At 42.1% G+C, this 26645-nt stretch overlaps 2 protein-coding genes across 3 annotated transcripts in view; one reads left to right on the forward strand and one right to left on the reverse strand.

Annotated features, from left to right (window-relative positions):
- Nucleotides 1–17297, forward strand: part of OGDHL (oxoglutarate dehydrogenase L) — a 64041-nt gene extending 46744 nt beyond the window's left edge. For both annotated transcript variants that reach the window (XM_081004909.1, XM_081004908.1), the window contains exons 17-23: nt 6607–6785; nt 7658–7729; nt 8644–8769; nt 9324–9396; nt 9969–10132; nt 12666–12820; nt 15016–17297. In XM_081004909.1, coding sequence (XP_080861035.1) covers nt 6607–6785; nt 7658–7729; nt 8644–8769; nt 9324–9396; nt 9969–10132; nt 12666–12820; nt 15016–15139 — 893 coding nt within the window. In that variant the 3' untranslated portion in view covers nt 15140–17297. The remainder of the gene's footprint in view (nt 1–6606; nt 6786–7657; nt 7730–8643; nt 8770–9323; nt 9397–9968; nt 10133–12665; nt 12821–15015) is intronic.
- Nucleotides 17298–18737: 1440 nt separating this feature from the next.
- LOC308476925 (UPF0728 protein C10orf53 homolog) lies at nt 18738–26324 on the reverse strand. The gene is made up of 3 exons (XM_081005121.1): nt 26057–26324; nt 20835–20954; nt 18738–19592 (listed from the first exon to the last, which is right to left on the reverse strand). The coding sequence occupies exons 1-3, from the start codon at nt 26148–26150 to the stop codon at nt 19528–19530; spliced, it is 279 nt and encodes a 92-aa protein (XP_080861247.1). The 5' UTR covers nt 26151–26324; the 3' UTR covers nt 18738–19527.
- Between the last annotated feature and the right edge of the window lie 321 nt (nt 26325–26645).

Here is a 26645-nt window from a genome sequence, read left to right on the forward strand (position 1 = left end):
ATGGGTGTGAGACAGGGGAAGAGAAGCCACGCCAAGTGCTTACCCGAGTTTGCTTTCTCCTCCCCCTGCCATCTTTCCTTCTCCACCCTCCACAAATCCCCTGAGATCCCAAGGGGAAGCCCCCTCCCAGCAGATACTGGTGGGGCACCACTGTTCTCGTGGCTCTTCTCCCCTGCACTTGGGGATGTTCCTTGCAGAGAAGTGACAATGAACACTGCTTAAAGGAGAGCTTTTTTCCTTGGCTCTTTACTTTCGAAGGGTCTTTCCCCCAATAAACGCAGACGCTGCAGCCAAGAGTGTAAAGCAGAATCTGTGTAAGTCAAATGTGTCCAAGATTCAATCTTATTTTATGGTGTATCTGTTTATTTACTGTATTCAGACTAGATATTTTTTAAAAAATAATAATTTTTATGAGTATAAAAATATGACAATACAATCATACACCTTAATATTTAAAGATTCCTCCGAATCTCTGTACTTCCCGCCTTCCCTGGCATGGGTCCTATTGTCAACCCTTTCAACTGCATATTATTCAGTAGTCCATATTTTATATCACTGCATTGTGTCCATAGTATTTGCTACATTGCAAGTGTTAGTGCAATCCTGCTAACGTTTTCATCTGCTTACAGTGGTCTCCAAGATAAATTATAAAATTTCCTCACTCTTTGTTAAATTTTGGACTTCTTGGTCCCTGAGCTTCCCGGTCAGTTTTGCCATTTTGGCATAATCCAACAGTTTAATTTGCCATTCTTCTCTGGTAGGGACTTTGTCTTCTTTCCATCTCTGGGCTAGCAACATCCGTGCTGCTGTCATCATGTACATAAAAAGTCTTTTCTGCTCCTTTGGAATGTCAGCACCCACAATTCCTAGTAGAAAAGCCTCTGTTTTTTAAAATAAAAGTTAGTTTGAACATTTTTTTCAACTCATTATATATCATTTCTCAGAATGCTTTTATTACCATACAAGACCACAACATACGATAAAAGATGCCTTCTTTTTCTTTACATTTCCAGCAGATATTTGTACCTGTCTTATACAAACTAGATTTTTTTTAAAGCCTACAATCCACTTAATAAAGACAATTAGTGGAATACTTGTGTGTGGCCCAGGATTGATTTTTTTCTTCTGTAGAACAGTGGTGCTTGGTAGCGGGGGAAAGACCCCCCCCACCCTTGATGTAAGGCAGTAACCGTATGCTTTTGAGTGGATTTTGTAGAAATCTACAGGTACCAAATGCACATTTTAATTATGATGCATATGGCTGCAACATTCTAATGGCAGTGGACCTCCTTGTTGTCAAGCTTGCATTGCCCATATTGATATACATTCTGTGAAATAAAACAGACCTCAAATTCCCACAGGCGCACTACCCTTGGCTACATTCTACAGTCCCCACAGTATAAATCACAAATGACAAGTACATGAGACCTGTCAGTGACTGCTTGCTGGTGGGTTTGAAGTGGTAGCCTACTGTGTGCAGAGCATATCAAGAGCCAAGTTGCCCTCCTTTGGTCAGCAGGAGTTTCAGAGTTCACAAAACTTTCCTAATTAAAGGTAAGAATGCAAATTCTTATCACAGCTAGAAACGGAGTCTAGAGACTTCATTCTGTGCTTATTAATAACTTCTCCCTAGGTTGCCTCATATATTTGCAAATGGTACTCTTGGGGGTAAAATTACTCTAGCTACCTGAATATAGTAAATTTGACAGATAGATTGCATAGATAATTGCAATTGTAATTTCTATGGGTTTTGAGTGTCGTAATTGTTTTATTTGTATGTCGCTTTTCTGCAAAGAGAATCATGCTCAAAGCGGCTTACCACAAAGGAATCGGGAAAACATCTCAAAATCAATCATCACTAGAACGATTTCATAATAACTAGAACGGTTTCAGCACTATAAATATAACAAGATTACATTAATTACATTACATCTCCTGGCGGTAGCCAGAATAACACCTTGGTTCTATAAGTCCCTCTCAGTCCCACCCTGAATCTGCTTCTTATAAGGCTTTCAAAGGCAGAGGGTCGGGTACTGAGAAGCACCTTTGCCATGATGTTGCTCGTGAATAGACCCTTAGATACAGAGTTTTGAGTAGATTGTTAGATTCTGAATTGTCAGCTTTCAAAGTATTTTCCATAATTATAGATCATGTTCCCCAGTTTGTAGTTTTGTTTTGTTTTTGAAATACAGAAATCACAAATGAACACTTAGATTTAGGACAACTCAAAACATCACACTTGTTGAAAATAACACTGATGTTTCCTGCAGCATAAAAAGATGTAATATGCGCAGCCGCCCTCAGTAATTGTGAAACTGCAATTACTTCATCTCAGACTTACGCATGTATATAGTGACATGGAAATGGGAACGATAATTTTACAGAAAGGGAAAAGGCGTCTTTCACAACACAGTGACTAAAATTTAATAAAATAGTTTCTTAGTAACCTTGTTTACATAACTAGATTTACATTTCAGCAGCCAATTGTATATTCCACACACTTCGGCTTTTGTCTTATCAAATGTCGCATCCAGCTCTGCCTTTCAGCAAAAAACAGTAAAATTTTTAACTGGTTTTATTTAATTGTATTTCTTAGCTGCCTTCTCTGCCCAGAGACTCTCAAGGTGGCATGCAGCAGTCCAGTTTATAATACAACTGTGTAAGTTAATTAGACAAAAAGCATTTAAAAGCACAATTTAAAATCAGTAATGAAAAGCAAACTAACAGCATGTGAACTAGAAAAAGAAGACATGTTGAACATTTGAACTTTTTGATTCATGCAAGTATGATGAAAACTTTTACCAGCTGGAAGAACTGAAGGTTTCACCTAAGTAATGAAAGGTACTTCTTTCATTTTATGCAGTTGTGGTTGTATTTTATAATGTAAATGTTCAGTCTTCATGTCTTCAGAAAAACAAATCCTGAAAAAAACCCCTGCAAAATGCAGCTGCAAAAGTGTTCCCTTAGGACTTACATTTACCAGATGCCGTTGCATGCTTTGAATGGCTTCGATAAATAAATGTCTGTGAATTATACACTTTGATCACGGTTGGTACGCCAGACCTTGCCCCTCTTTCACATTTCCTCCAAACCCATTTCAGCTTCTGTGCTGTCCATTGCGTTCTAACCTAACCTAGCTACCGAAACCTATTTCCACCCTTCCTCATCTGAATCCCTTATGCTTGGTCACAGATTCATGGAATTAGTCAGTTGGAAGGGATCCCAAGGATCATCCAGTCCAACCCCCTGCAATGCAGCAATCTTTTCCCCCCAACGTGGGTCTCAAACCCACAACCCTGAGTCTTAAGAGTCTCATGCTCTACCAACTGAGCCATTCCTAACCTCTGTTTCACTATTGACTAACTACTGTCTTTTCTGTTCAGTATCCTGGTATCCTTTTCACAATCTGTGCTTTTCTCTTTCTTGTATTCTCCTGAAAAGAAATTTCCTTGATGGATTCCCATCTTTAAGACAGGTCCAAGCAGCTACTGCCTTCTAGTAGTGTGACTATGTGGAACTCTCTTTTCTTCATACAATTCCATATGAAGCGCCAATAAGGAGCTCAGGGTTTGAGTTAGTGCAAATTCAATATTCTGGAGAACATCCAATACCTTATGGTTATTTGCAAACATTTCCCTGCTTTATTTTTACCATAGACTCAAAAACAGCACCTTAAACTTTGTACTGGATTAGCCATACAACAGGGGTGCCCAACGTTTTTGAGCCTTTGCACACAATAAGAAATCTAAAACCATTGTAGATACCCCAAGGGACTCGTTTCACAGAGTGGAAATTGGTGATGCTCATAATCTCCCCCAAACAGACGAAACACGTACACCCATCCCAAAAAAACAGGCAACACCCACCAAAAAAGGCAGCTGCCTCACACACAAAAAAAGACAAAACCATTAATCAGAATAAATTGGGAGGAGCAAGAAGCCTCGAGGGACACAGGGTGAAGAGTTCCAGCCCTTTAGCAAACCTTTATGAAAGTTTGATACTTTAGAATGTGCAAAGAAGGTTTCAGTTATAATTTCCAGAACTGCCCAGTATCCCCTTCTCTCTTTCGTTTTCGCAGCACTTAAGTTGTAACGTGTGGTGTTCTTTTTTCATTCTCTGTGCAGCAGAGAATTAAAAATTAAGGACCATACAGATAAATACAACATGTTTCAAAGCACAGCCTCATCAGATGATTTAAAAAAAATTTAAAATCTAAATGTTTACTTTAAACAGTGTATTTTTTATTGTTGTTGAAAGGGACAATCTTGTTTTAAGCGCTATGTATTAACAGTGCACCTATCTGCAAATCTGCTTGTCCTCTTCCTGAAATGCTTTGGCAGTTTGGATAGGAGCAGGTAATGGGATATATTCAGACAACTTACCTGGGAGATCAGGGAACCTCAACCCAACACCTTTCCTGCTTGAAACGGCATAGGGCAATATTATTTAATTCCTATTCTTGAGTTATCTACCACTACTGTTGTGGCATTGGCACCCATTGTTACTTGAGTGCATACCTCACATCCAGGAAAAGAGCAAGAATTGCCATTCTTAACAATCCTGGAAGCAAGCAGTCAAGAATGAATATTGCTTTTGCTGACTGGCCACACAGCTGGTGATGGTTTTTAACATCTCTTGAGAACAGAGATTCATATGACATGCTGGGTACTCATTCAGTAAGGTGGCATTTGCACATATGTATCTGCGGATTAGATCTAAAGAGCCTCAAGGTGTAAAATAGAGTTGCCAGATTTCAAAAAGTGAAAATCTGGACACAAACGTTGTTGAGCTTTTTGTTTTGCCCGAAGTTTTTTGAGTTATTTTAAAGGAAATTCACCAAAATCTATACTCCCAACATGGGTTGCCATATGTCCGGATTTTCCCGGACATTTCAGCGATTTCCCCCCAGAAGCTGTTTCCAACTGCCAAGTCCCATCTATGTCTGGGAAATTACAGACGTATTAAAAGGTAAAGGAACCCCTGACCATTAGGTCCAGTCGTAACTGACTCTGGGGTTGTGGCGCTCATCTTGCTTTATTGGCCGAGGGAGCCGGCATACAGCTTCCGGGTCATGTGGCCAGCATGACTAAGCCGCTTCTGGCAAACCAGAGCAGTGCACGGAAACGCCGTTTACCTTCCCGCTGGAGCGGTACCTATTTATCTACTTGCACTTCGATGTGCTTTCGAACTGCTAGGTTGGCAGGAGCAGGGACCAAGCAACGGGAGCTCACCCTGTCGCGGGCATTCGAACCGCCGACCTTCTGATCGGCAAGCCTTAGGCTCTGTGGTTTAACCCACAGCTCCACCCACATCCCATACAGACGTATAGCAGCCCTATAAACATGTATATATATCTTCTTTGAGGGCAGGACTGTTTCTGCATATAGAACTGTGGGTTTTTTTATCCATTTGAATGGATCGCATGCCCCAACCAAAGAAGGGACCAGAAACCGCCTTTTCCAGCTTCCTTAAGCGTATGTGATTTGCCTCAGTAGCGTCACACGAGAGTCTCCTACAGGGTGCGATGCATTTCTAGATATCATACCGGTAAATTATCGACCATTCTGCTCACTTGACATCAGTCCATCTGATGTATGTTGATGATTAGGGCTACATGGCATCATTTAAAGTTGCTGCAGGAATATTCGTCCTCATGCCAATCCAATGACCTATTTAAATGCAAATGATCCTAGAAAAGGGGGTAACGTGAGGGGCAAAAGGGGGAGGAGGCATTTTGTCTAACAGGCACTATTAGCTGGAAGCAGTGAAATAAATAAATAAGACCCTGGAGTCAAGGTGGGTCATTAAAAGAGAAACTAGGTTAATATTATATTTAATTATGTTTCTATGAACTCTCTGGCTCTGCTTGAAATCTTGTATTTTGAAATAGCACAACAAAGCAGCATTGTGATTACAGCTATTAAAGCAATTTACCGTCAATCTGCCTTAGCTGAGTTGCTGGGCAAGAACTATGATACTTTAGTTTTTAGTAAATTCTTGTTCCATTTTTACCCATTATTTAATGCCCTAATTCCTACCACGGAAGTAAGATTTTGCTATATGGTCGTCCACAACACATGCAAACTACACAGAGGGGAAAATTTTATTCGCTTCCTACAAGAATCCCATATAACATTCCAGACGGACCCAATTGTGTTTGCTGTATGTCAGATTTTAGGAAATATTGCAACATCACTGTGCTGTAAGCTATAACATGTTAAGTGTAATGGAAGTGGCACAACCTATCTTGCCACAACCACTCCAGATTTTTGAAATGCTACCCAAGCCATTCTGGTATTTGCTTTTTTATTGCAGAATATGCTTTCCTTAGGCCTCATTTTTCCTTTTCATTAGTCGTTTGTGATAGTTCCGAAGACTGAGATGCACAAAGTTGTATTGAATCAGTTTTTGACATAGATGTTTTGTATATTCGTATATACTGAAAGTTTCTAATTCTTGGATGTATAAGAGGCACAGTCCTAATTTACTTCATTCTGTAATGCCATTCTGTAATTCAGCTTCAGGAGTTATTCTCAATACATTTTGTATAGTCATAACAGAATATAGTGTGTACTGATAATATATTTCCTCTTTCCCCCCTCTTAGGTTTTGAACTTGGCTTTGCTATGTCAAGTCCCAATGCCCTCGTGTGCTGGGAGGCTCAGTTTGGTGACTTCCACAATACAGCACAGTGCATCATTGATCAATTTATCAGCTCGGGACAGGCTAAGTGGGTTCGTCACAACGGGATTGTCCTGCTTTTGCCTCATGGAATGGAAGGAATGGTAGGGCTTCCATTGATCAGAATAATAGTTCCCTGTGTACAACTAATTTCACAATTATATATCTCTAATATTTATTTAAATAAGAAGAAGGAATTGCTGTTACAGATGTGTATCAGTGGGTATTTCCCAAAGAACAAACGTGTAATGATTGAAAGAGAGAATAGCCCCCCCCCCAATGCATATAGTGGTTAGTTAAAAGTAAAAGGAGATGTGGTCTAAACCACTGAGCCCCTTGGGCTTGCCGATCAGAAGGTCAGCGATTCGAATCCCCACGATGGGGTGAGCTCCTGGTGCTCTGCCCCAGCTCCTGCCAACCTAGCAGTTTGAAAGCACTCCAGTGCAAGTAGATAAATAAGTACCGGTGTGGTGGGAAGGTAAATGGCATTTCCATGCACTCTGGTTTCCGTCACGGTGTCCCGTTGCACCAGAAGCGGTTTAGTCATGCTGGCCACATGACCCGGAAAGCTGTCTGTGGACAAATGCCGGCTCCATCAGCCTGAAAGCAAGATGAGCACCGTAACCCCATAGTCACCTTTGACTGGACTTAACCGTCCGGGGTCCTTTACCTTTTACCTAGTGGTTAATCCTGGGCATTTGTACTTGGAAATAAATTCCACTGCATTCAATGAGGTTCAACATCTGAGTAATAGTGTGCACTTATAAGGTGCTCCATTTATACAATAAACATAGTCAGCCATCTATTAAACCTATGTCAGAGAGGGTGATTATAAAGGCTACACACAACCACTTCTATCAAACCAACTAAATTCACATCATCCTGCCCAGTATGGAAATTAATGACAATTATATTTAGGATCTATATTCTTCCAAGGCATGCCAACTTGTTTTTCTTTACATGATGTGATTCTCAGGGCCCAGAGCATTCTTCAGCCAGGCCAGAGAGATTCCTTCAGATGTGTAATGATGATCCTGATGCCTTTCCAGTAAGTATATATATATATTTCCTTCCTACCCAGTCATGTCTCTTCAGGCACCACCTCTAATAATATTAACATTAACATTCACATCAACATCATCATCAGCAACAACAACAACATTTATTTATTTATTTATTCATACATACATACATACATACATACATACCCTGCCCATCTGGCTGGGATTCCACAGCCACTCTGGGTGGCTCCCAACAGAATATTAAAAACACGATAAAACATCAAACATTAAAAACTTCCCTAAACAGGACTGCCTTCACATGTCTTCTAAAAGTCAGTTAGTTGTTTATTTCCTTGACATCTGATGGGAGGGCGTTCCACAGGGTGGGTGCTAGTACTGAGAATATTATTATTATTAATCTCATTCCCACCCCATTTTCCTTCAGCATGGGACATGTCTGGCAGGCTACGTCACACACTTTGTAAGCCCTGCAGACGGAAAGTCCTGTGTTCAACGACGCTGCAGCTCCTGTAGGCCCCATATCTGAGAGTCACCAGAGTGTTCCTTGGCATTGCTGGACCAGGTTGCAGCCCTTGCTGGGAGGGTCCAAAACAAATAGGGGGGAAGGCTGTTTCAGGACAGAAACAGTTGTGGACACTTTCCTTCCTCTGCTGGAGACTGTGGAGAAGCCTGCTGCTGCTGCCCCTGCTGCCTAAGCTGTGTCTGTTGTGTCATTCACTGCCTATTGTTGTGTCATTCACCACTACTATGGTTAAACCAAGTCATGTGTACATTCAGTGTAGCACAGCTGCAGGATGACTGGGGAGAAGCAAATCTGCCACATTCTCCATCCAGAGTCTACATATTCACAAATTCACACCAAGCCATTATTCGGCTTAGCAAGATGTGCAAACCAGGCTATTGGCTTCCTTTCTAATGCCCATAATCTGCCTTTGTTCAGGAATTTGAAGATGATTTTGCAGTTTCCCAACTCTATGAATGCAACTGGATTGTGGTGAACTGTTCAACTCCAGCCAGTTACTTCCATGTCCTCCGAAGGCAGCTCTTGTTGCCATTTAGGAAACCTGTAAGTATTGACATTTAGTGCTTTTGTACTAATTAAAAGTATTTCAGTCTTTTCTGTAAAAAAATAATGAAGTATGGATGATAGAAGACTAGGCCTGTACTGTAGAAAGTGGGTTTAAATTCAATTATAGTTAAAAAATTAAAGAGCCCAATTGCTTATTTTAGGAAACTTCTAGAATATTCAAAATTGTTTCAGAAAGTCATACTACAATTTGTTTAGATATAGCTATGCCACACAACAAACCCCTGCCCCACTGAGACAAACTATTTCGGCTAATGGTTGACTACTTTGTCCATTACTGATTTATGTAACGTACTTTTTAGACATCAGAGGGATTAGGGCAGGCAGAGGCATCCAAGGACAGTAAAGTGCTCATATCTCCATGAATTTTATTAAAACTTAAGACCCTTTAGATAGGGGTACTTCTACCCTAGTTCATCTCCAGGCACTGAACCCATTCCTTTTTTGTATGGAAACCAAATTCTTTGCTTGTGTGAAGTAATCTGACTCAATAAAGGCAACATTTTACAATTGTTATACTGCCTATTTTACAGCTGATTATTTTCACACCAAAGTCCTTGCTGAGACATCCTGAAGCAAAATCCAGCTTTGATGAAATGGTGTCAGGTAGGTTCACTTATGTACGTTTTGTTTTGAAACATGCCTTACATTACATTGTTGGCATGGGAGTACTGCGTTTGTGGCATGGAGACCCTTCCATGGGAAGAAAATAGCAAAAACACAGTAGAATAGCTGCAAATGGATCCGCGATTGCTGGGGGAACTTATTTGTGATGTCTACTTGTCAGCCAAGATAGGGTGCTCAAGGTCTTCACTGATACAAAGCAAATCTCGTATTTTTTTCTAAAAATTATAATAGTTATAACAATGATTGTTGTTCCTCTGCCTGTTCAGAATATTATTGAATTTAAGAATTACAGAACCGATACAAGTACATGAGAGTTAGGAAAAATTGCCACTGAGAACCAGTTGTGTTTCATGAAGGGAATCATTTTCTCTGTGTAATTACTAGAGAGTGGCAGTATCCCTAAGTTATGGTGAGACTGGAAACTATGGAAGGAGGGAAAGAAGGCTTTCTAATCCAAGGAATATACCAAAAATTACTTCTATTTTTGAGAAATCCTCTAGGGTTGATCAGACTAGGCACCTTGTATTAAAACACCTTTGTTGCACATCTAGGTACCAGCTTCAGGCGTGTGATCCCTGAAGAAGGACCTGCAGCTGAAGCTCCCGGGGAGGTCAAGCGGGTCATTTTCTGTACTGGGAAGGTATACTATGATCTTGTTAGAGAGAGAAAGAACCAGGATTTGGAGAAGGAGGTGGCTATAACCAGATTGGAACAGGTAAAGCAAAGAGAGAGAACTTGGTGTGCGCATTATTTTTAAAATGTACATGCCTGTGAAGTACACATAATAACCTTTCTCATACTGAATCTGTTGTTAATCTGATATGAGGTACACACATGGTGGAAGTTGCTCCCAGTACCAGTCATCACATGGAAGCAGCCTAAGGTCTAAATAGCTTACTGCTGCAGAAGATAAGGCTCTGTAAAACAGTTCTGGACATAGATACAGACAAATACAGATACAGACAAAGTATCTCTGTTGCTCCTTATAATACTGAACAAGCAACACCAACAGACTCAGGACCGACAGACCAACTAATAGACTGCTGAGTTGACATGCATTAATCACAGATATAGTTGGGGCACTGGGCCGTTACCATCGCAACTGGCTCGGCTGACTGTGCACCTGAAATTAGCTCATCCATGGGGTGATTTAACTCAGGAAGGAAATTAACCCTATCTCATGTCCAGTTACTTCAGCAAAGTCAGACTAATGGTTCATCTAGTTCACTACTGCCTTACACAGACTAGTAGTGTCTCTTCAGGGTTTAAGCAGGGAGTCTGTCCCAAGCCTACCTGATGACGTGGCAGATTGAACAAGGGGCCTTAAACCTAGACATGTAAACCAAATGTTGTGCCAATAATAATAATAATAATAATAATTTATTATTTATACCCCACCCATCTGGCTGAGTTTCCGCAGCCACTCTGGGCGGCTCCCAATCAAATGTTAAGAACAGTATAGCATTAAATATTAAAAACTTCCCTGAACAGGGCTGCCTTCAGATGTCTCTTAAAGATAGGATAGCTGCTTATTTCCTTCACATCTGACTGTTCCACAGGGCAGTCGCCACTACCGAGAAGGCCCTCTGTCTGGTTCCCTGTAACCTCACTTCTTGCAATGAGGGAACTGCCAGAAGACCCTCAGCACTGGATCTCAGTGTCCGGGCTGAACGATGTGGGTGGAGACGCTCCTTCAGGTATATAGGACCGAGGCCGTTTAGGGCGACAGCCCATCCTGTTGACACTTTTTGGTGTCAAAGTAACAAAAACTTGAAGTTCTGTTTTTAAAAAAAGAGGGGGGGGGGAGAAACACGAGGTGTTTTGATTTGGTGAATGGAGCATAAGATTATGTAGAATAACTGGACTGGAATCTTACCTGATGGGAATTGACTAGGTTGACTTCTGCAAATTATGAACCCCGTTCTGTATTTATAAAATGTGAATACTTAGTGATCTTCTGCCTTCACAAGGGTATTCTAATGCTGCTTTTCACAAGTGATGCTTAAAACTGTTTTCCCATTTCTTTCATCTGAAAATGAAAAAAAAATACTATATTGACCAAAATGAACATTTGATTTTAAAAATGGTAGTTTCCCACTTTCTGCCTTCTCAACACTAACAGGTAGTGCATTGCAAATGAAAGTGCTTTTGGCATCACTTTTGATCTGAGGATTCTCGTGATGACATCCAAATACTGCATGCCATTGTGAGACGCTTTTGGTTCCTTTTGATGTGAGCAGGAATGTATCTAAGTCCAAGAATAACAGTAGGATTACTCAACAAATGTAGTGCCTGGGCAGAATATATCATTTGCAGAAAGCAACGTGCTCTTTTCTTTGCTGTGACTGTATTGTATAATTCTTTTTAACCAAATTATTTTTTAAAAACCCCAGCAATGTCATATATACTCATATTGGTAAATTTTCATATGTCCATATTAACTAGTTGGATTCTGCCCCATGTATAAAAAGGTAAACACAGTTAAAACTCATTGATCTAAAATGAAAGTTTAAACATGGTCAGTGCCACTCTTTTGCTAAGACAATGAGACCTGAAAGTGCTTAGCTTTGACTAGATTGTGTCTATAAGTATTCATGTGAGTGAAATAAAAAGTACATTTATGATGAAAGTGGCAGTACATGTATTGTCTGTCAAACAAATGACAGTACTCGCACCACCTTCAGAAATTTGCAACAGAAGTGAAATACACACAACTCTCAACTTTCGTGGGAATAGCCTGTAAAGCCAAAATCAGATTTAGTCAAAAAACATTGGGTTCAGTGGAGGGTTGGATTGCCAAAGTCTTTTTCCTTATATGCCCATCCGCTCCCTTGTACATTTCCTTGTATGCCCATCTTCTCTGCTCTCCTCCTCCTCCTCCTCCTCCTCCTCCTCCTCCTCCTCTTCTTCTTCTTCTTCTTCTTCTTCTTCTTCTTCTTCTTCTTCTTCTTCTTCTTCTGTTACATTTTTTTGTGAAGCACGTAAAGCTGAGTGCACAAAATTGCTAGTTACCTGCATATACTTGCTAACTGTTCTTGCCTTCACCAATGTAACTGTTGTGTGTGGGTCAGATCGGGATATTAGAACATTCCTTACATACTAATTTGGAGAGATTCCTTTTTTGAAATGTGCCACACTCACTGGGAGCGGTAGACGATATTCCTCATGTATTTGAGGAATAAAGATGTGTATACGCAGTGGGGACCTGTTACCATGCCAGAAATTTCTATATTTCCATTTCCTTCTAGATCTCCCCTTTCCCTTTCGACTTGCTAAAATCGGAAATTGAGAAGTATGCTAAAGCTGATCTTGTCTGGTGTCAAGAAGAACACAAGAACATAGGCTACTACGACTACGTCAAACCTCGTTTCCGCACCATTGTGAACCATATTCGACCCATATGGTAGGATGCTTGCAGCGGTTTTCTTTTCATTCAGGGCTGCTGCCCCCTTTTGTTTTTGTTTTTGCTTTTGGTGCATTGCCAAGAACATATGAATTAAGAAGTTGAAGATGAAGCCTTGATATTTCCGTCTGGGCTGCTGGGCTGTACTCTGACTGGCAGTGGCTTCAGTGGCAACTTTTCCTAGCCAGGCTTCCTGGGATAAAAAATGGAGATGCTGGACCTGGCCTGGGACCTGCTGCAAGCAGAGCACTGCCTATGTCCCTTTTGTAGGCTGCGTCTCTGCCACTTTCAGATATGCCATACTTTTCCGTCTATAAGATGCCCCCATGTATAAAATTATTTTGGGGGACTCAAAGTTAAGAAAATGGGGGAGATGGCACAGAGTTGTTGAGCTTTTTTTGTGGAGGATTGCCCAAAGTTGTTGAGTTTTTTTGGGGGGGGTTACCCAGGGTCGTTGAGCTTTGGGGGGGGGGGATTGTCGAAAATCACTCACTCACACGCATCACAAAATCCACTTCCCACAAAGAAATAAAGAAAATATTAAGAATATCATATAGTAAAAGGCCAGAGGCATTTCTTTTAGGAATTTTAAATGACAATATTCCAAAAGACAAAACTAATTTTTTCTTATACACAATGTCTGCAGCAAGAATCCTGGCGGCTAAGTACTGGAAAGGGAATCAGTTACCCACTAGGGGAGAGTGGTTATGTAAGCTTTCAGAATACTTAGAATTAGCCAAACTGACAGACATAATAAGACAAAAACCAAAAAGTGAAGTAAAAAAAGAATGGGAGTGCCTAAATGAATACCTCAAAAGTCAAGGTTCGAGGACAGAAATCTGGCTGAGTCTGGAATAACCTTGTGAAGTGAAAGGATAAGAAAGAGGGATTTATATCTAGATGTTAGGATAGAGATGATAAGGAAAACCAGAAAACAGGAAAACACAATGAGAGGTAAAGGAGGTGCTGTGGGATTGGTGGAAGTCAATGTCTTGTTGTTGTTTTAGTGTTTATAGTATTAACTTATAAGATATGGATTTGTTGTTGTTTTTAGTTGTTGTTGCTTTCTTTAGTTTTTGAATGTTGGTTTTTGTGTGTTGTGTATTGTTATTTTTCAATATTTTTTGTGTTGTTGTTGTGAGGAAAATACTAATAAAATTTATTTAAAAAACAAAAAAACAAAAACAAAATCTACTTCCCATTTGTCCCATCGCCAGCAGAACCTGCCAATTGCCTGCCCAACTGCATCAGCCATTGATGCATCAACCAATAACACACACAATAGCTGCTGACAGCCATGGCAGCAACCAATCAAACATCCACCCTATGCACTACCCATGTATAAGACGACCCCACTTTTTAGCATGAGTTTTAAAGAAAAAAACCACATAGTCTTATACATGGAAAAGTGTGGTATGTGAACTTCCTATAGAACCTTGAGGTGTTGCACTCAAACTATGTATGTGAGATACATAGATCCACAGGACTTGCAATCTGAAACAAAGAAAGGGGGAAATGGAAATGAGGGTACGCAGAGAAAGAATATGATCATTACAATTATGCACACTTAGTTACTGTAAGGCATACGGATTGGGGGGGGGGGGACACCCAGAAAAGGTGTTTTGAAATAAGGGAGGTGGTTGTACAGAGGCATTCTGAGAGGCAGGCCCCGGCATACTGGAGAGCATGGGGAAATGGACAGAGTATTCAGGAAATGGGAGACTTTTAGACAGCTAAGGCTGATTGAGCTAGATAAAATCACAGAGAGGGAACATAAGAATGGAGAGAGACAAGGCAACAACTGATGATGAGGGGAAGTTTGTGCAGGATCTTGGAGGGAAACAGAAACCAGAGAAAGGATTTAAGTAGGAAAGTACCAGTGAAGTTTCAATAAAGCAAGCATCTTGTACATGAACAACAGTTTGAGGAGTCACTCACAATGGAATTCATGAAGCTTAACAGTACAGGTTGGCTGAAATAGTTTTTACCCACATAATAAGTGGATAGCCTAAGCAAGTAAGCCTAGCCTGGGGCAAATAGTAACTAGAATCCTATACATATAAGTAAAAGTCTATAGAAAGTATCTAATATAAGAGGTGACTAATGTAAGAGGTGTTTATTATCAGTGTGTCTCTGCTTCAAAAAACGTCACATCTCATTTCTGTCATTTGCCTCCTTGTCTCTTCTGCTTCAAGGTATGTCGGCCGTGAACCAGCTGCCGCTCCAGCAACTGGTAACAAGAACACGCATCTCGTGTCACTCAGAAGGTTTTTGGACACAGCCTTCAACCTGGAGGCATTTGAAGGAAAGATGTTTTGATTGTAACGTTGTGGCCCATTATCTCCGTATGTAGTATAGTATGTATGTATTTAGGGAAGGCCATGACCATAACATGAAATAAAATTCAGCAGGGAAAGACTTCTTGGGATTTTTTTTGAGGTTGGCTTTTTCAAAGACCTATTTTAAAGCTTACCTCTTCTAAACCACTGTGTGTATGTCGTAAATGCTAAGGGTTCCTCTTAATTCTCATCCGGTCAATGTGGTTCTGTTGATTACATCACAGCTACCTCTTGTTAGGGAGATGGAAGAAACAATTATTTTGCTTTAAGTTTGGGAATATTCAAGAAAACTGGTGTGCATATTTTAATGGGATTTCCTAACATCAGATACTAATTTCTATTTTACTGCAGGCTGTATAAATGGTCTCATATAGTTCAAATGAGCAACGTTTTTCTTGCAGATTCCACCCCACCCTGCCCCCAACCATTCTTTGTTGAATTCTTACATATCTGAATGCAGCAAACAATTTAGCAGGCTTGCTTTCCATTTAGCCACCAGAACTGGGACACGAAACACATGGTACTGTTTCCTCTCCCTGTTAAGTGCTGGGGGGAGTTAGTGAGAGCATGTAGGAACCCCAACAAGAGCTGCTGCTGTGCTTACACTGGATTTTGGCATATTTCTTGTGTCAAAAAATGTGATCATTGCCCTTCAAGGTTGGTGGGGCAGTTGCAGACACCATTATAGTTCATGTTGAGATCCCTGCTGCTACTTCCTGATTTACCCGGCAGTGGGGAAGTCTGCTTTGTTGTTTAAAAATCACAAGGTATGTTTTGAATAAGTTACTGGGGGAAAACTGAGCAGATCTGGCTGTTTCTGATCAACTCTGGGCATTCTTGAAGCCCTATACACTGTAGAATAGTTGAAACTATCAATGCAGTGGACAGGCGTAACAGCTGGGCTTTCTAAACAAGGGTTACAGTTCTGGTTTGCTTTACTGTAACAGGATCTAAAATATATTGGAATTTTGCTTTGCATTATTTAACTCTAAATGGCATTAATTAGCTAGCTAGGCTGTGATCCTGTGCCCAGTTACATGGAACTGAGCAGCGTTGAGCACAATAGAACTTCTCAGTGAACATACTTAGGGTTGTGTTGTAAGTAGCCCCAAGGCACAGCATTTTGAGCTTTTTTATAAACAAGAATTTTAAAGGGAAGAAGGATGCTGTCTAAATAATAATAGGTCTATATATTTTGCTCTGTTTTTACAAGGAAGGCCATCTCGGTATAACTTGAAATATTTTCTGTCTCCTTTTGAGTGATAAATGCTCTTGTGGCTGGAAACGCACAAATTTAGAGAACAGAATTAACATAGACATAAAAAGTAGGAAATGGCAGGCTTCCATTTTCATTGCTGTTTGTGGACTGTAGCATTATATTTTAAAAAATAAATTCTATCCAAGAATGTGAAAAATAAGCAGTGGAATATAATGTCTGTTTTCTTTATGGTTGTTTTTTGACAGCTTGTCCCCTGGGAATTGGTATTAGCATCCCATTCACAAAAATGCTGGCATCTTGCAGATCTTCTTTCCTGTATTTTTCTCTTCCTCTGTCTTCTCTATATTTTGACTTGAAGTCTGTAGAATTTAATACAGTGAAAGGAACTAGTCTGTTTGGGTACAGGTTTTTAAAGAAATCTGTTCTATTTTATTTTTTCCAAAAAGGTGATTACTGTTGGCACTGGTGAAAGAGAAGATGAAGTAGTTAGAACATGTTAACAAAACTGTTCATACCTCTGGCAAACTCAAAACAAAGCTAGTTTCATTCATTTCCCAAAACTAGTGAGCCATTGTCTTTATATATCCGTAGCAGCAGCAAAGCTCTAATTTCTCTAGAAATATTACATGTTTTGAAATCTTAGATTACTTACTTCCCATTATAGAGATCTCTATCTTTACATCACTTGGTGTATATTTCATAATTTACAAGTGTCATTTACCTCAAATCGGCTGACAAGTATAAGGAGGTTTTTCCTATGTAGCCTATTTTTCTCCCAGAAAATCACTCTGTGTTAGTGTGTCTCTTCTAGTATTTTCAGAAACTTTATGAAATTCACTGTCTTGCTTATTATTTTGCATTGTGGCATTTGTGCCTAAGACACCATGAATGAGTGAAAATAAAATGTATGCAGAAAAGAGCAATGTCTTGTGTGTTTCTTGTTTTTAGTTGGAAAGGGGTCTCTCAGTTCAGCAAAAAGAACAGTATGACAGGTGGAAATTCTATCTAAGCCTTCCATTAAACTCAGTGGGACTTATTTTTGGAAAAACATGTATAGGGTTTACTGACAGTCATCAACTAACGTTTATTCAGAGTAGATTTGATGAAATTAATCGTAGAATTTTAGAGTTGGAAAGGCCCCAGAGGGTCATCTGGTCCAACCCCCTGCAATGCAGGAATTACAACTAAAGCACCCATGACAGATGGCCATTCAATGTCTGCTTAAAAATCTCCAGTGAAGGAGAGTCCACCATCTTCTGAGGGAGTCTGTTCCACTGTTGAACAGCTCTTACCAACAGAAAACTATCCCTGATGTTTAATCAGAACCAACTTTCCTGTAACTTGATGCCATTCATTTGGGTCCTACCCTCCAGAGCAGGAGAAAGCAAGCTTGCTCCATCTTCCATGTGACAGCCTTTTAGATATTTGAAGATGGCAATCATATCTCCTCTCGGTCTCCTCTTTTCTAGGCTAAATATACCCAATTCCTTAACCGTTCCTCATAAGGCTTGGTTTCTAGACCCTTACTCATCTAGCTTGCCCTCTGCACACATCTGAGCTTGTCAATATCCTTAAATTGTGCTTAGAACACCTCACCTGCTCCTCAAAAGATTATAGTCAGAGGCTCTGAGATTACATCCACAAACTCCTTTAGTACCCTTGGGTGCAGCTCATCAGGCCCTGGAGACTGGAAATCATTTAAAGCAGCTATGTGTTTTCTTTCCACCTCTCCTATCTTGAGCTGCATCATTGATCCTTGCATCATTGATGCTGTTATCTCCATGTTGGGCACTACTTTCCTTTTGGGTGAAGACAGAGGCAAAATAGGTGTCGAGCAATTCTGCCTTCTCTCTAACCCAGGTTAGTCCTGGCCATTAATTTCAATGCGCCTGTTCTGGATAAAACTCAGCTGAATGCATTGCCAAGTGGTTTACCAAGAAACAGGCAAGGGATCGCAATGCAGTCTTGTGTAATGCTCTCCGGCCAAACATTTGGATCCGTGTCACACCCCTTTCCACTACTGCCTCTGAAGGAGGCTAGCTGTTTGTGAAATTAGGAAAAGGATGGAAGATATTGCACAAATTGTATGTAAGGGTCTCGCTCGGAAAAGGGAAATAGTTGGAGTAATTGTGGGGTTCTGCCATTAATGCCACTCGACTGCTGATTGCAGCACTGTCTTTGCACAGTTGGCAAAGATCTAAGTATGCTTCCCCCCCCCGACGGCAAACAGTTCTGAGGACTGACGGGGGCGCAGGGCAAAAGCACTTAATGATACATTTTCTTCAATGATGAAGAATACTTCAGATCCATTTGGGGGATGAGAAATGTGTCCTAATGAGGCAATTAGTCAAGACAAAAAGGCTGTAAAGCAATTTAATTAACACTGCTCCTGGTACATTTGAGGACAACTTTGTATCTTCTGGAGATTACATTTCTCACTGGAGTGAACAATGGGCTGCTGCAGTCCAGGTTTTGCATGGGAGAGTCATTTGAGGATGCAAATACATCTCATAAACGATGGGATGCATCGCAAAATAAAGCCTGTGTAGTGGATAGAGTATTGAGCATCAAAGCAACCGAGATTCAGATCCCCACTTAGTTTGCTGGGTGCCACCACTGGTCCCTTTCAGTCTCAGTTGGGACCAGATTATGGTGGACTGCGCTGAGGTCTTTGGAAAAACTGTAAGATGCAGGTCAGATCCACGCGACACATTTAAAGCAGGACTGTCTTGTAGATTGATATATCTAGAAGACATCATACAAAGTCTACAGTCTGAGGAGTTGCAGATCCTGGGTAGATGCAAGACTAGCCGCTACCCAAACGTATCTCTCCAAACGTAGTCATCTGACGATGGTGGCCTTATATCTTAATCATTGTTTGCACATCTTGATTGCACATGATCCAAAAGAAACAGAACTGTCATCTCACACTGCCTATCAAGCCAATACCAGCCCTGAGATTAAATCTCTGTGGCCAGTTAAACTGCCTCTTCCACTTGGATGCTTTTAGCCACACTGGTGGTGAAATAAGAGGACTCAATAGAACCCTTTTGAAAGACAGGGTTAACAACGTAATGGGCGATGCAAGGAAAGAGTCTTATTTATTTGATGTGAGATTTGCTGTCAAGAGCACACACTGGGCCTCTTACTCAGTAAGCATTTAACACTGCATGTCTAGCTTCTTGGCAAAGTGGGTCCAACAGGCCATCGCCTCCTTAGAGAGAGAGAGAGAGACGGACAATGTTAAAACATAAATAGGTCATTGGAGGTTTCCCCCACCTCTTAAAAAGGACACTGCTATTCATGGCTTCAGGCAGCATGGAAAAGTTTTGCAATGCTATTCAAGCCTCTTGGTTGGTGTGTGTGTGTGTGTTGATTTCCCCCTACTGTACCATATAACACTAGAATTCCTCAGCCCAGTATACCTGAAGGAGCATCTCCACCACCATTGTTCAGCCCGGACACTGAGGTCCCACTCCGAGGGCTGTCTGGCGGTTCCCTCCCTGCGAGAAGTGAGGTTACAGGGAAACAGGCAGAGGGGCCTTCTCGGTAGTGGCGCCCGCCCTGTGGAATGCCCTCCCATCAGATGTCAAGGAAATAAACAACTCTCTGACTTTTAGAAGACATCTGAAGACAGCCCTGTTTAAGGAAGTTTTTAATGTTTGATGTTTTATTGTGCTTCTAATATTCTGTTGGGAGCTGCCCAGAGTGGTTGGGAAAACCCAGCCAGATGGGCGGGGTACAAATAATGAATTCTTCTTCTTCTTCTTCTTCTTCTTCTTCTTCTTCTTCTTCTTCTTCTTCTTCTTCTTCTTCTTCTTCTTCCACTAGCCCAAACCTGGGCACTGTATACTGTATTTGTTTGTTGTATCTAATATTTGTGGGAGGCTGAGGATGTGTTGCTCTGGAGGCAGGCAGGGCTCTCACACAAGTGTACACAAACATCCAGGTCCATTTCATCTCCTGCCCTCCATTTTTCTTTTGTGTGTGTGCTGTTTTCAGCTGACCCATCTCAAACAAACTCTGAACAATAACTCGCAAAGCCAGCCTGAATGATAGTTTCCTCTCTGCAGGCTCAATTTCCACCAGTAGTCTGCAGGATCTTATCTGCCCCCCCCCCGAATACCATTTTCTTTTAATTCACAAGCATGTCTTCCATATACCTAGCTGTTTGGGGGCAAACTTGGGGAAGGGTTTGGGCAAGTTGTGAGGCGAGAGGCAACAGGGTAGGTGAGGTGTCAAGGGACGAGGGGTTGCCTAGTTGTGGGAGAAGGGATTGGCAGTGGGGTTGGGGGCTAGGGGTTTTTTGGCAAGCAGCTCCCATAGTTAGAATCAAAATCTATGAGCCCTACTAAAGAATGGAAGGAGCCATCTGTATTTCTTCTATCATTTTTTTACATTTCTTAGAAATGTTTTTTTAAAAGCAAAACAGAAAACAAGTTTATATTGTACCCACCAAAATCCAGATCATTAATGTTGCACTGAAACACAGTCTCTCCATTTACTATAAGCTGCACTTCATTCCAATCCGGTATTTCTTCCAGGATTACCTGGTGTCCATCGGCTTTCAGCACAGCTACAGAAAGGCAGTAGGTAGGTAATGTTGCTAAAATACAATGCTATTGACAACCAGATTCAGATAAGAAATGGAGAATACTGCTGGTTTATAGTACTTCTCGTTACTTTAAGGGGTACCTTATTCAAGTAAGCAGCTGAATTTCTTAAAGACACTTAAGATTTATATTAAGACAGCTAAGAATAATATCGTGCATTCATTTGGGAGGAATATGCATTAGTACGGTTTAAAAATAGGAGGGACAATACTGAGTTGGACGCTGAAGTTTCGTCATGTGTTCTCTGAGTCTGTAAGCAGGAAAGCAACAAACATGGCTTCAGAGTCAAGGGTAGAGTACGAGGGTTTGATATAAGGCAAAAAAGATGGTTTAAGGAGCGAAAGTTACTTCAGACATTTTGGCTAATCCGATTACACATCATCTAAAACATTTTGAGAGAGGGAGAAACTCTGGCATATCAGGACCTTCTCATAGAAAGAGGTTTGCTTACTTTGGAAGTCGAATGGAATCTGTTCTGGAAGTCCGTTCGACTTCCAAAACATTTGAAAACCAAAGCACGGCTTCTGATTGGCTGCAGGAAGCTCCTGCAGCCAATCGGAAGCTGTGGAAGCCCCATCAGATGTTCGGCTTCCAAAAAAAGTTCGAAAACCAGAACAATCACTTCTGGGTTTCAATTGTTCGAGAGCCAAAACGTTCGAGAACTAGGCTGTTCAATTTCCAAGGTACAACTGTACCTTGGTAGGTGGGCACCAGAATGTTCTCCATAACGGCATTTGACAAAATGAACATGCAGGCTCAAGGAATATGGATTGCAGCAGACTTCATATCCCTTTACAAGCATTGTCACAAACACTTATTTCAAAACTGGGTTTAGGCCTAGGTTCAGCACTGAAGTAGCCTTCATCACCCTGTTGACCTCTTGTGGGAGAAAGCATAGCCTCCGATATTTCTCTGATTAAAATAGGGGTGTCCTATTCAAAAACAACAATTTTACTATTCATACCCCACCTATCTGACTGGGTTGGTTATATTTATATCCAACAAATATAAAAACATAAGGGGGGGGGAAATAAACATTTTAAAAAATTCCCTATACAGGGCTGCTGCCTTCAGATGTCTCTAGGGCTGGATAATGCCATACCCTCCAATATTTCTACAATGAAAATAGGGACACCCTAAGGAAAAGCAGGGCATTCCAGAGTCAAATCAGAAACTGGAGCTGCTTCTGTGCATCCAGGACTGTCCCTGGAAAACAGGGGCACTTGGAGGGTCTGAGAAAGATGAATTCAGCCCTATTGATTCCTACTGATGTTTCACTAAAGCAGTGGATCCTATCAACCATGGTATCTCACTGGTTTTATAGATTGAGAGTAGGAGTAGGAACAGTGATAAGCTGGTTCTGCTTCTGCTTACAGGGCCGCTTTTAGAAGATAGCACTGGAGGTGAGATTGCTTGATTCCATGGCAGTTGTGCTGTGGAGTCCTGTAAGGTTCTATCTTATCTCCCATGCTTCTAAACACCTATATGAATCCTCTGGTTAAGGTCATCGGGGAATGTGGAGTGAGATGCCATCAATATTCTGGTGACATATAATAATATAATAATAATAATTTATTATTTATACCCCGCCCATCTGACTGGGCTTCCCCAGCCACTCTGGGCGGCTTCCAAAAAAATATTAAAATACTGTGATACATCAAACATTAAAAGCTTCCCTAAACAGGGCTGCTTTCAGATGTCTTCTAAAAGTCTGGTAGTTGTTCTCTTTGACATCTGGTGGGAGGGTGTTCCACAGGGAGGGCGCCACTACCGAGAAGGCCCTCTGCCTGGTTCCCTGTAACTTGGCTTCTTGAAGTGAGGGAACCGCCAGAAGGCCCTTGGTGCTGGACCTCAGTGTCCGGGTAGAACGATGGAGGTGGAGACGCTCCTTCAGATATACTGGACCGAGGCCGTTTAGGGCTTTAAAGGTCAGCACCAACACTTTGAATTGTGCTCGGAAACATACTGGGAGCCAATGTAGGTCTTTCCAGACTGGTGTTATATGGTCTCGGCGGCCTCTCCCAGTCACCAGTCTGGCTGCCATGTTCTGGATTAGTGTTCTGGATTAGAACACTGTGTTGTTCTCCTGCTCCTTGGGTTCAGAGACAGGCGATGCTGTGTCAGTACTGAATTTGTGTCTGGACTTGGCAAGGGTTTGGAAGAAGACCAATAAACTGAAGTTGAATTCTAATAAGATGGAGGCCCTATAGGTAGATGGTTCTCATGCCTGGGAATTAAGTGTAAAGGCCTTTCTGAAGTAAGCCTGGCTTTGATTTATAGGGGATTTCTTTTCTTGTTTTTAAATGAAAGGGATCTAAAGTCATTGAATCAACAGATGGATTTGGTATGATTAAGAACAATGGGAGGTTGATTGAACTCAAAAGTCGAGAGTAACTTACTTGTTGTGGCATCACACCATAATAACCAATAATTAGCCTCCAAGTGGCCACAACCTTTTTATTTCTAATCTATTTTCTCATGCAGTCCGTTGCCCACTTACCTGGGTGTCAGCCCCACTGAACTCAATAGGATTTCTTTCTGAGTAGACATGCATAGCATTGCACTGTTAGTTCAGGAGATATGACTGCTTTTCAAATTTGCCTTGCCTGCAAATGTACAGGAATCACGTATGCTTGATTTAAAGATGGCCTTCTTTTGCTTTTTAGTCTACGGTTGCCATACGTCCAGAATTTCCCGGACATAGCCGGGGTTTGGCTGTTGGAAGCAGTATCTGGGTGGGAATCACTGTAATGTCCAGGAAAATCCAGATGTATGGCAACCCATGTTGGAAGTGTAGAATTTGGTGAATTTCCTTTTAAAAATGCAACAACTTTGGCAAAAACTTGGTTTTTTTTCAGATTTTTCAAAAACAGAAAACAAAACTCAAAAACTGTTGTGTCTGGATTTTCACTTTTTGAAATATGGCAGCCCCACTCCGGTGTGCAAAAAAAGAGTGAGAGACTCAAAGTTGTTCTACTCCCCGTACTATGAAAACTTCTCTTCTGTCCCTTCACAAATGTAGCTTGGGTTGCCAACTAAGCTCATTTGCCCTTAGCTAGAGGAGGATGTGAAACCAGAAAAAGCCCGGCTATAGAAAAGAAGGGCATCCTTGGTTTAATAACAACAAAAGCAAAATGAAAGTCGAAATCATAGAATTGCAGAGTTGTGTTTTTATATTGTAAACTGCCCTGTGATCTTTGGATGAAGGGCAGTATAGAAATTTAATAAAGAAAATAAAGAAATAATAATAATAATAATAATAATAATAATAATAATAATATATTTCTACCCTGACCATCTGGCTGGGTTTCCCCAGCCACTCTGGGTGACTTTCAACAGAACATTAAAAACAGAATGAAACTTCAAACAATAAAAACTTCCCTAAACAGGGCTGCCTTCAGATGTCTTCTAAAAGTTGGATAGTTGTTCATTTCCTTGACATCTGATGGGAGGACGTTCCACAGGGTGGGTGCCACTACTGAGCAGGCCCTCTGCCTGGTTCCCTGTAACCAGATTTACTGCAATGTGCTCTATGTGGGGCTACCTTTGAAGGGGACCCAGAAACTACAACTAATCCAGAATGCGGCAGCTAGACTGGTGACTGGGAGAGGCCGCTGAGACCATATAACACCAGTCCTGAAAGACCTATATTGGTTCACAGTATGTTTCCGAGCACAATTCAAAGTGTTGGTGCTGACCTTTAAAGCCCTAAACGGCCTCGGTCCTGTATACCTGAAGGAGTGTCTCCACCCCCAACTTTTACCCCGAACACTGAGGTTCAGCGCTGAGGGCCTTCTGGCGGTTCCCTCACTTCAAGAAGTGAAGCTACAGGGAACCAAGCAGAGGGCCTTCTCGGTAGTGGTACCCTCCCTGTGGAACGCCCTCCCATCAGATGTCAAGGAAATAAACAACTACCAGACTTTTAGAAGACATCTGAAGGCAGTCCTGTTTAGGGTAGTTTTTAAGGTCTGATGTTTTATTGTGCTTCTAATACAGTGGTACCCCGCAAGACGAACGCCTCGCGAGACGAAAAACTCGCAAAACGAAAGGTTTTTTCGTTTTCGAGTTGCCTCGCAAGACGAATTTCCCTATGGGCTTGCTTCGCAAAACGAAGCTTGCCCCGGGGACAGCGGGTCTTCTCTTTTGAAGCAAGGGGCGGCGGGGAGAAGCGATCTTCTCCCCGCAGCCCCAGGTCCGGGGGCAGCGGGAAGCGCTTCCCGCTGCCCCCGGACCTCTTTTGAAGCAAGGGGCTGCGGGGAGATCGCTTCTCCCGGTGCTCCGAAGCGGGGTGGGGGGGTGGGAACACCTTCCCCCACCGCCCCGCTTCGGAACGGTGCTCCGAAGCGGGGCGGGGGGGTGGGAACACCTTCCCCCACCGCCCGGCTTCGGAACGGTGCTCCGAAGCGGGGCGGGGGGGTGGGAACACCTTCCCCCACCACCCCGCTTCAGAACGGTGCTCCGAAGCGGGGCGGGGGGGTGGGAACACCTTCTGAAGGCTGGCGGGGGGCAAAAGTCTTTGTCCCCCCTGCCTGCCTTCCCAGGGGCTTTTAAATCGCCCCGGATAGCGGAGAAGTCCTCCGCTGTCCCGGGGCGATTTTAAAATGCCGCCCGCCAGCATTTTAAGATTGCCCGGACAGCGGAGAAGTCCTCCGCTGTCCCGGGGTTTTTTAAAATGCTGGGGGTGGGAAGAAAAGCCCTTATCCCCCCCCCAGCCTTCAGAAGAGGTCCGGGGACAGACTGTCCCCGGACCTGGTCTGAAGGCGGTTTCCCTAGGAACGCATTAATTGATTTTCAATGCATTCCTATGGGAAACCGTGCATCGCAAGACGAAAAACCCGCAAGACGAAGAGACTTGCGGAACGAATTAATTTCGTCTTGCGAGGCACCACTGTATTCTGTTGGGAGCCGCCTAGGGTGGCTGGAGAAATCCAGCCAGATGGGTGGGGTATAAATAATAAAGTATTTTTATTATTATTATTATTATTATTATTGTTATTATCATCATCATCATTCCCACCCCATTTTCCTTCAGCATGGGACATGTCTGGCAGGCTACGTCACAAACCTTGTAAGCCCTGCAGACGGAAGGTCCTGTGTTCAACGACGCTGCAGCTTCTGTAGGCCCCATATCTGAGAGTCACCAGTGCATTCTTTGGCATTGCTGGGCCACGTTGCAGCCCTTGCCGAGAGGGTCCAGAACAAATAGGGGGGAAGGCTGTTTCAGGACAGAAACAGTTGTGGACACTTTCTTTTCTCTGCTGGACACTATGGAGAAGCCTGCTGCTGCTGCCCCTGCTGCCTAAGTTGTGTCTGTTGTGTCATTCACTGCCTACTGTTGTGTCATTCATTGGAACTATGGTGAGCCTCCCTCTCTGAGATGTAACAAAGGACAGCTCCTGATGCCCAGCTCTGGTGTCAGGGACCGTGCTGAGGAGGGCTGCACTGAGGAGGAATGGTGGGAGCCTCCCCCTCCCCCTGATCAGGATCCTGAATCTTCCCAGGAGCAGGAGGACAGTGTACATTTGGAACAGTGGTTTGCAGAGGGGCATAGTTCAGAAGGCAGAAGCTGGGAAATACTGGATTGGGAACAGCTAGGAGAAGAAGCACTGGGAGAGAGGGGGTTAAAGATTTACTGTCTCTGGAAAGCACTCATC

The sequence above is a fragment of the Podarcis pityusensis genome, assembly GCF_964106645.2.
Source record: "Podarcis pityusensis genome assembly, chromosome: 5".
NCBI classification, from domain to species: Eukaryota; Metazoa; Chordata; class Lepidosauria; order Squamata; family Lacertidae; genus Podarcis; species Podarcis pityusensis.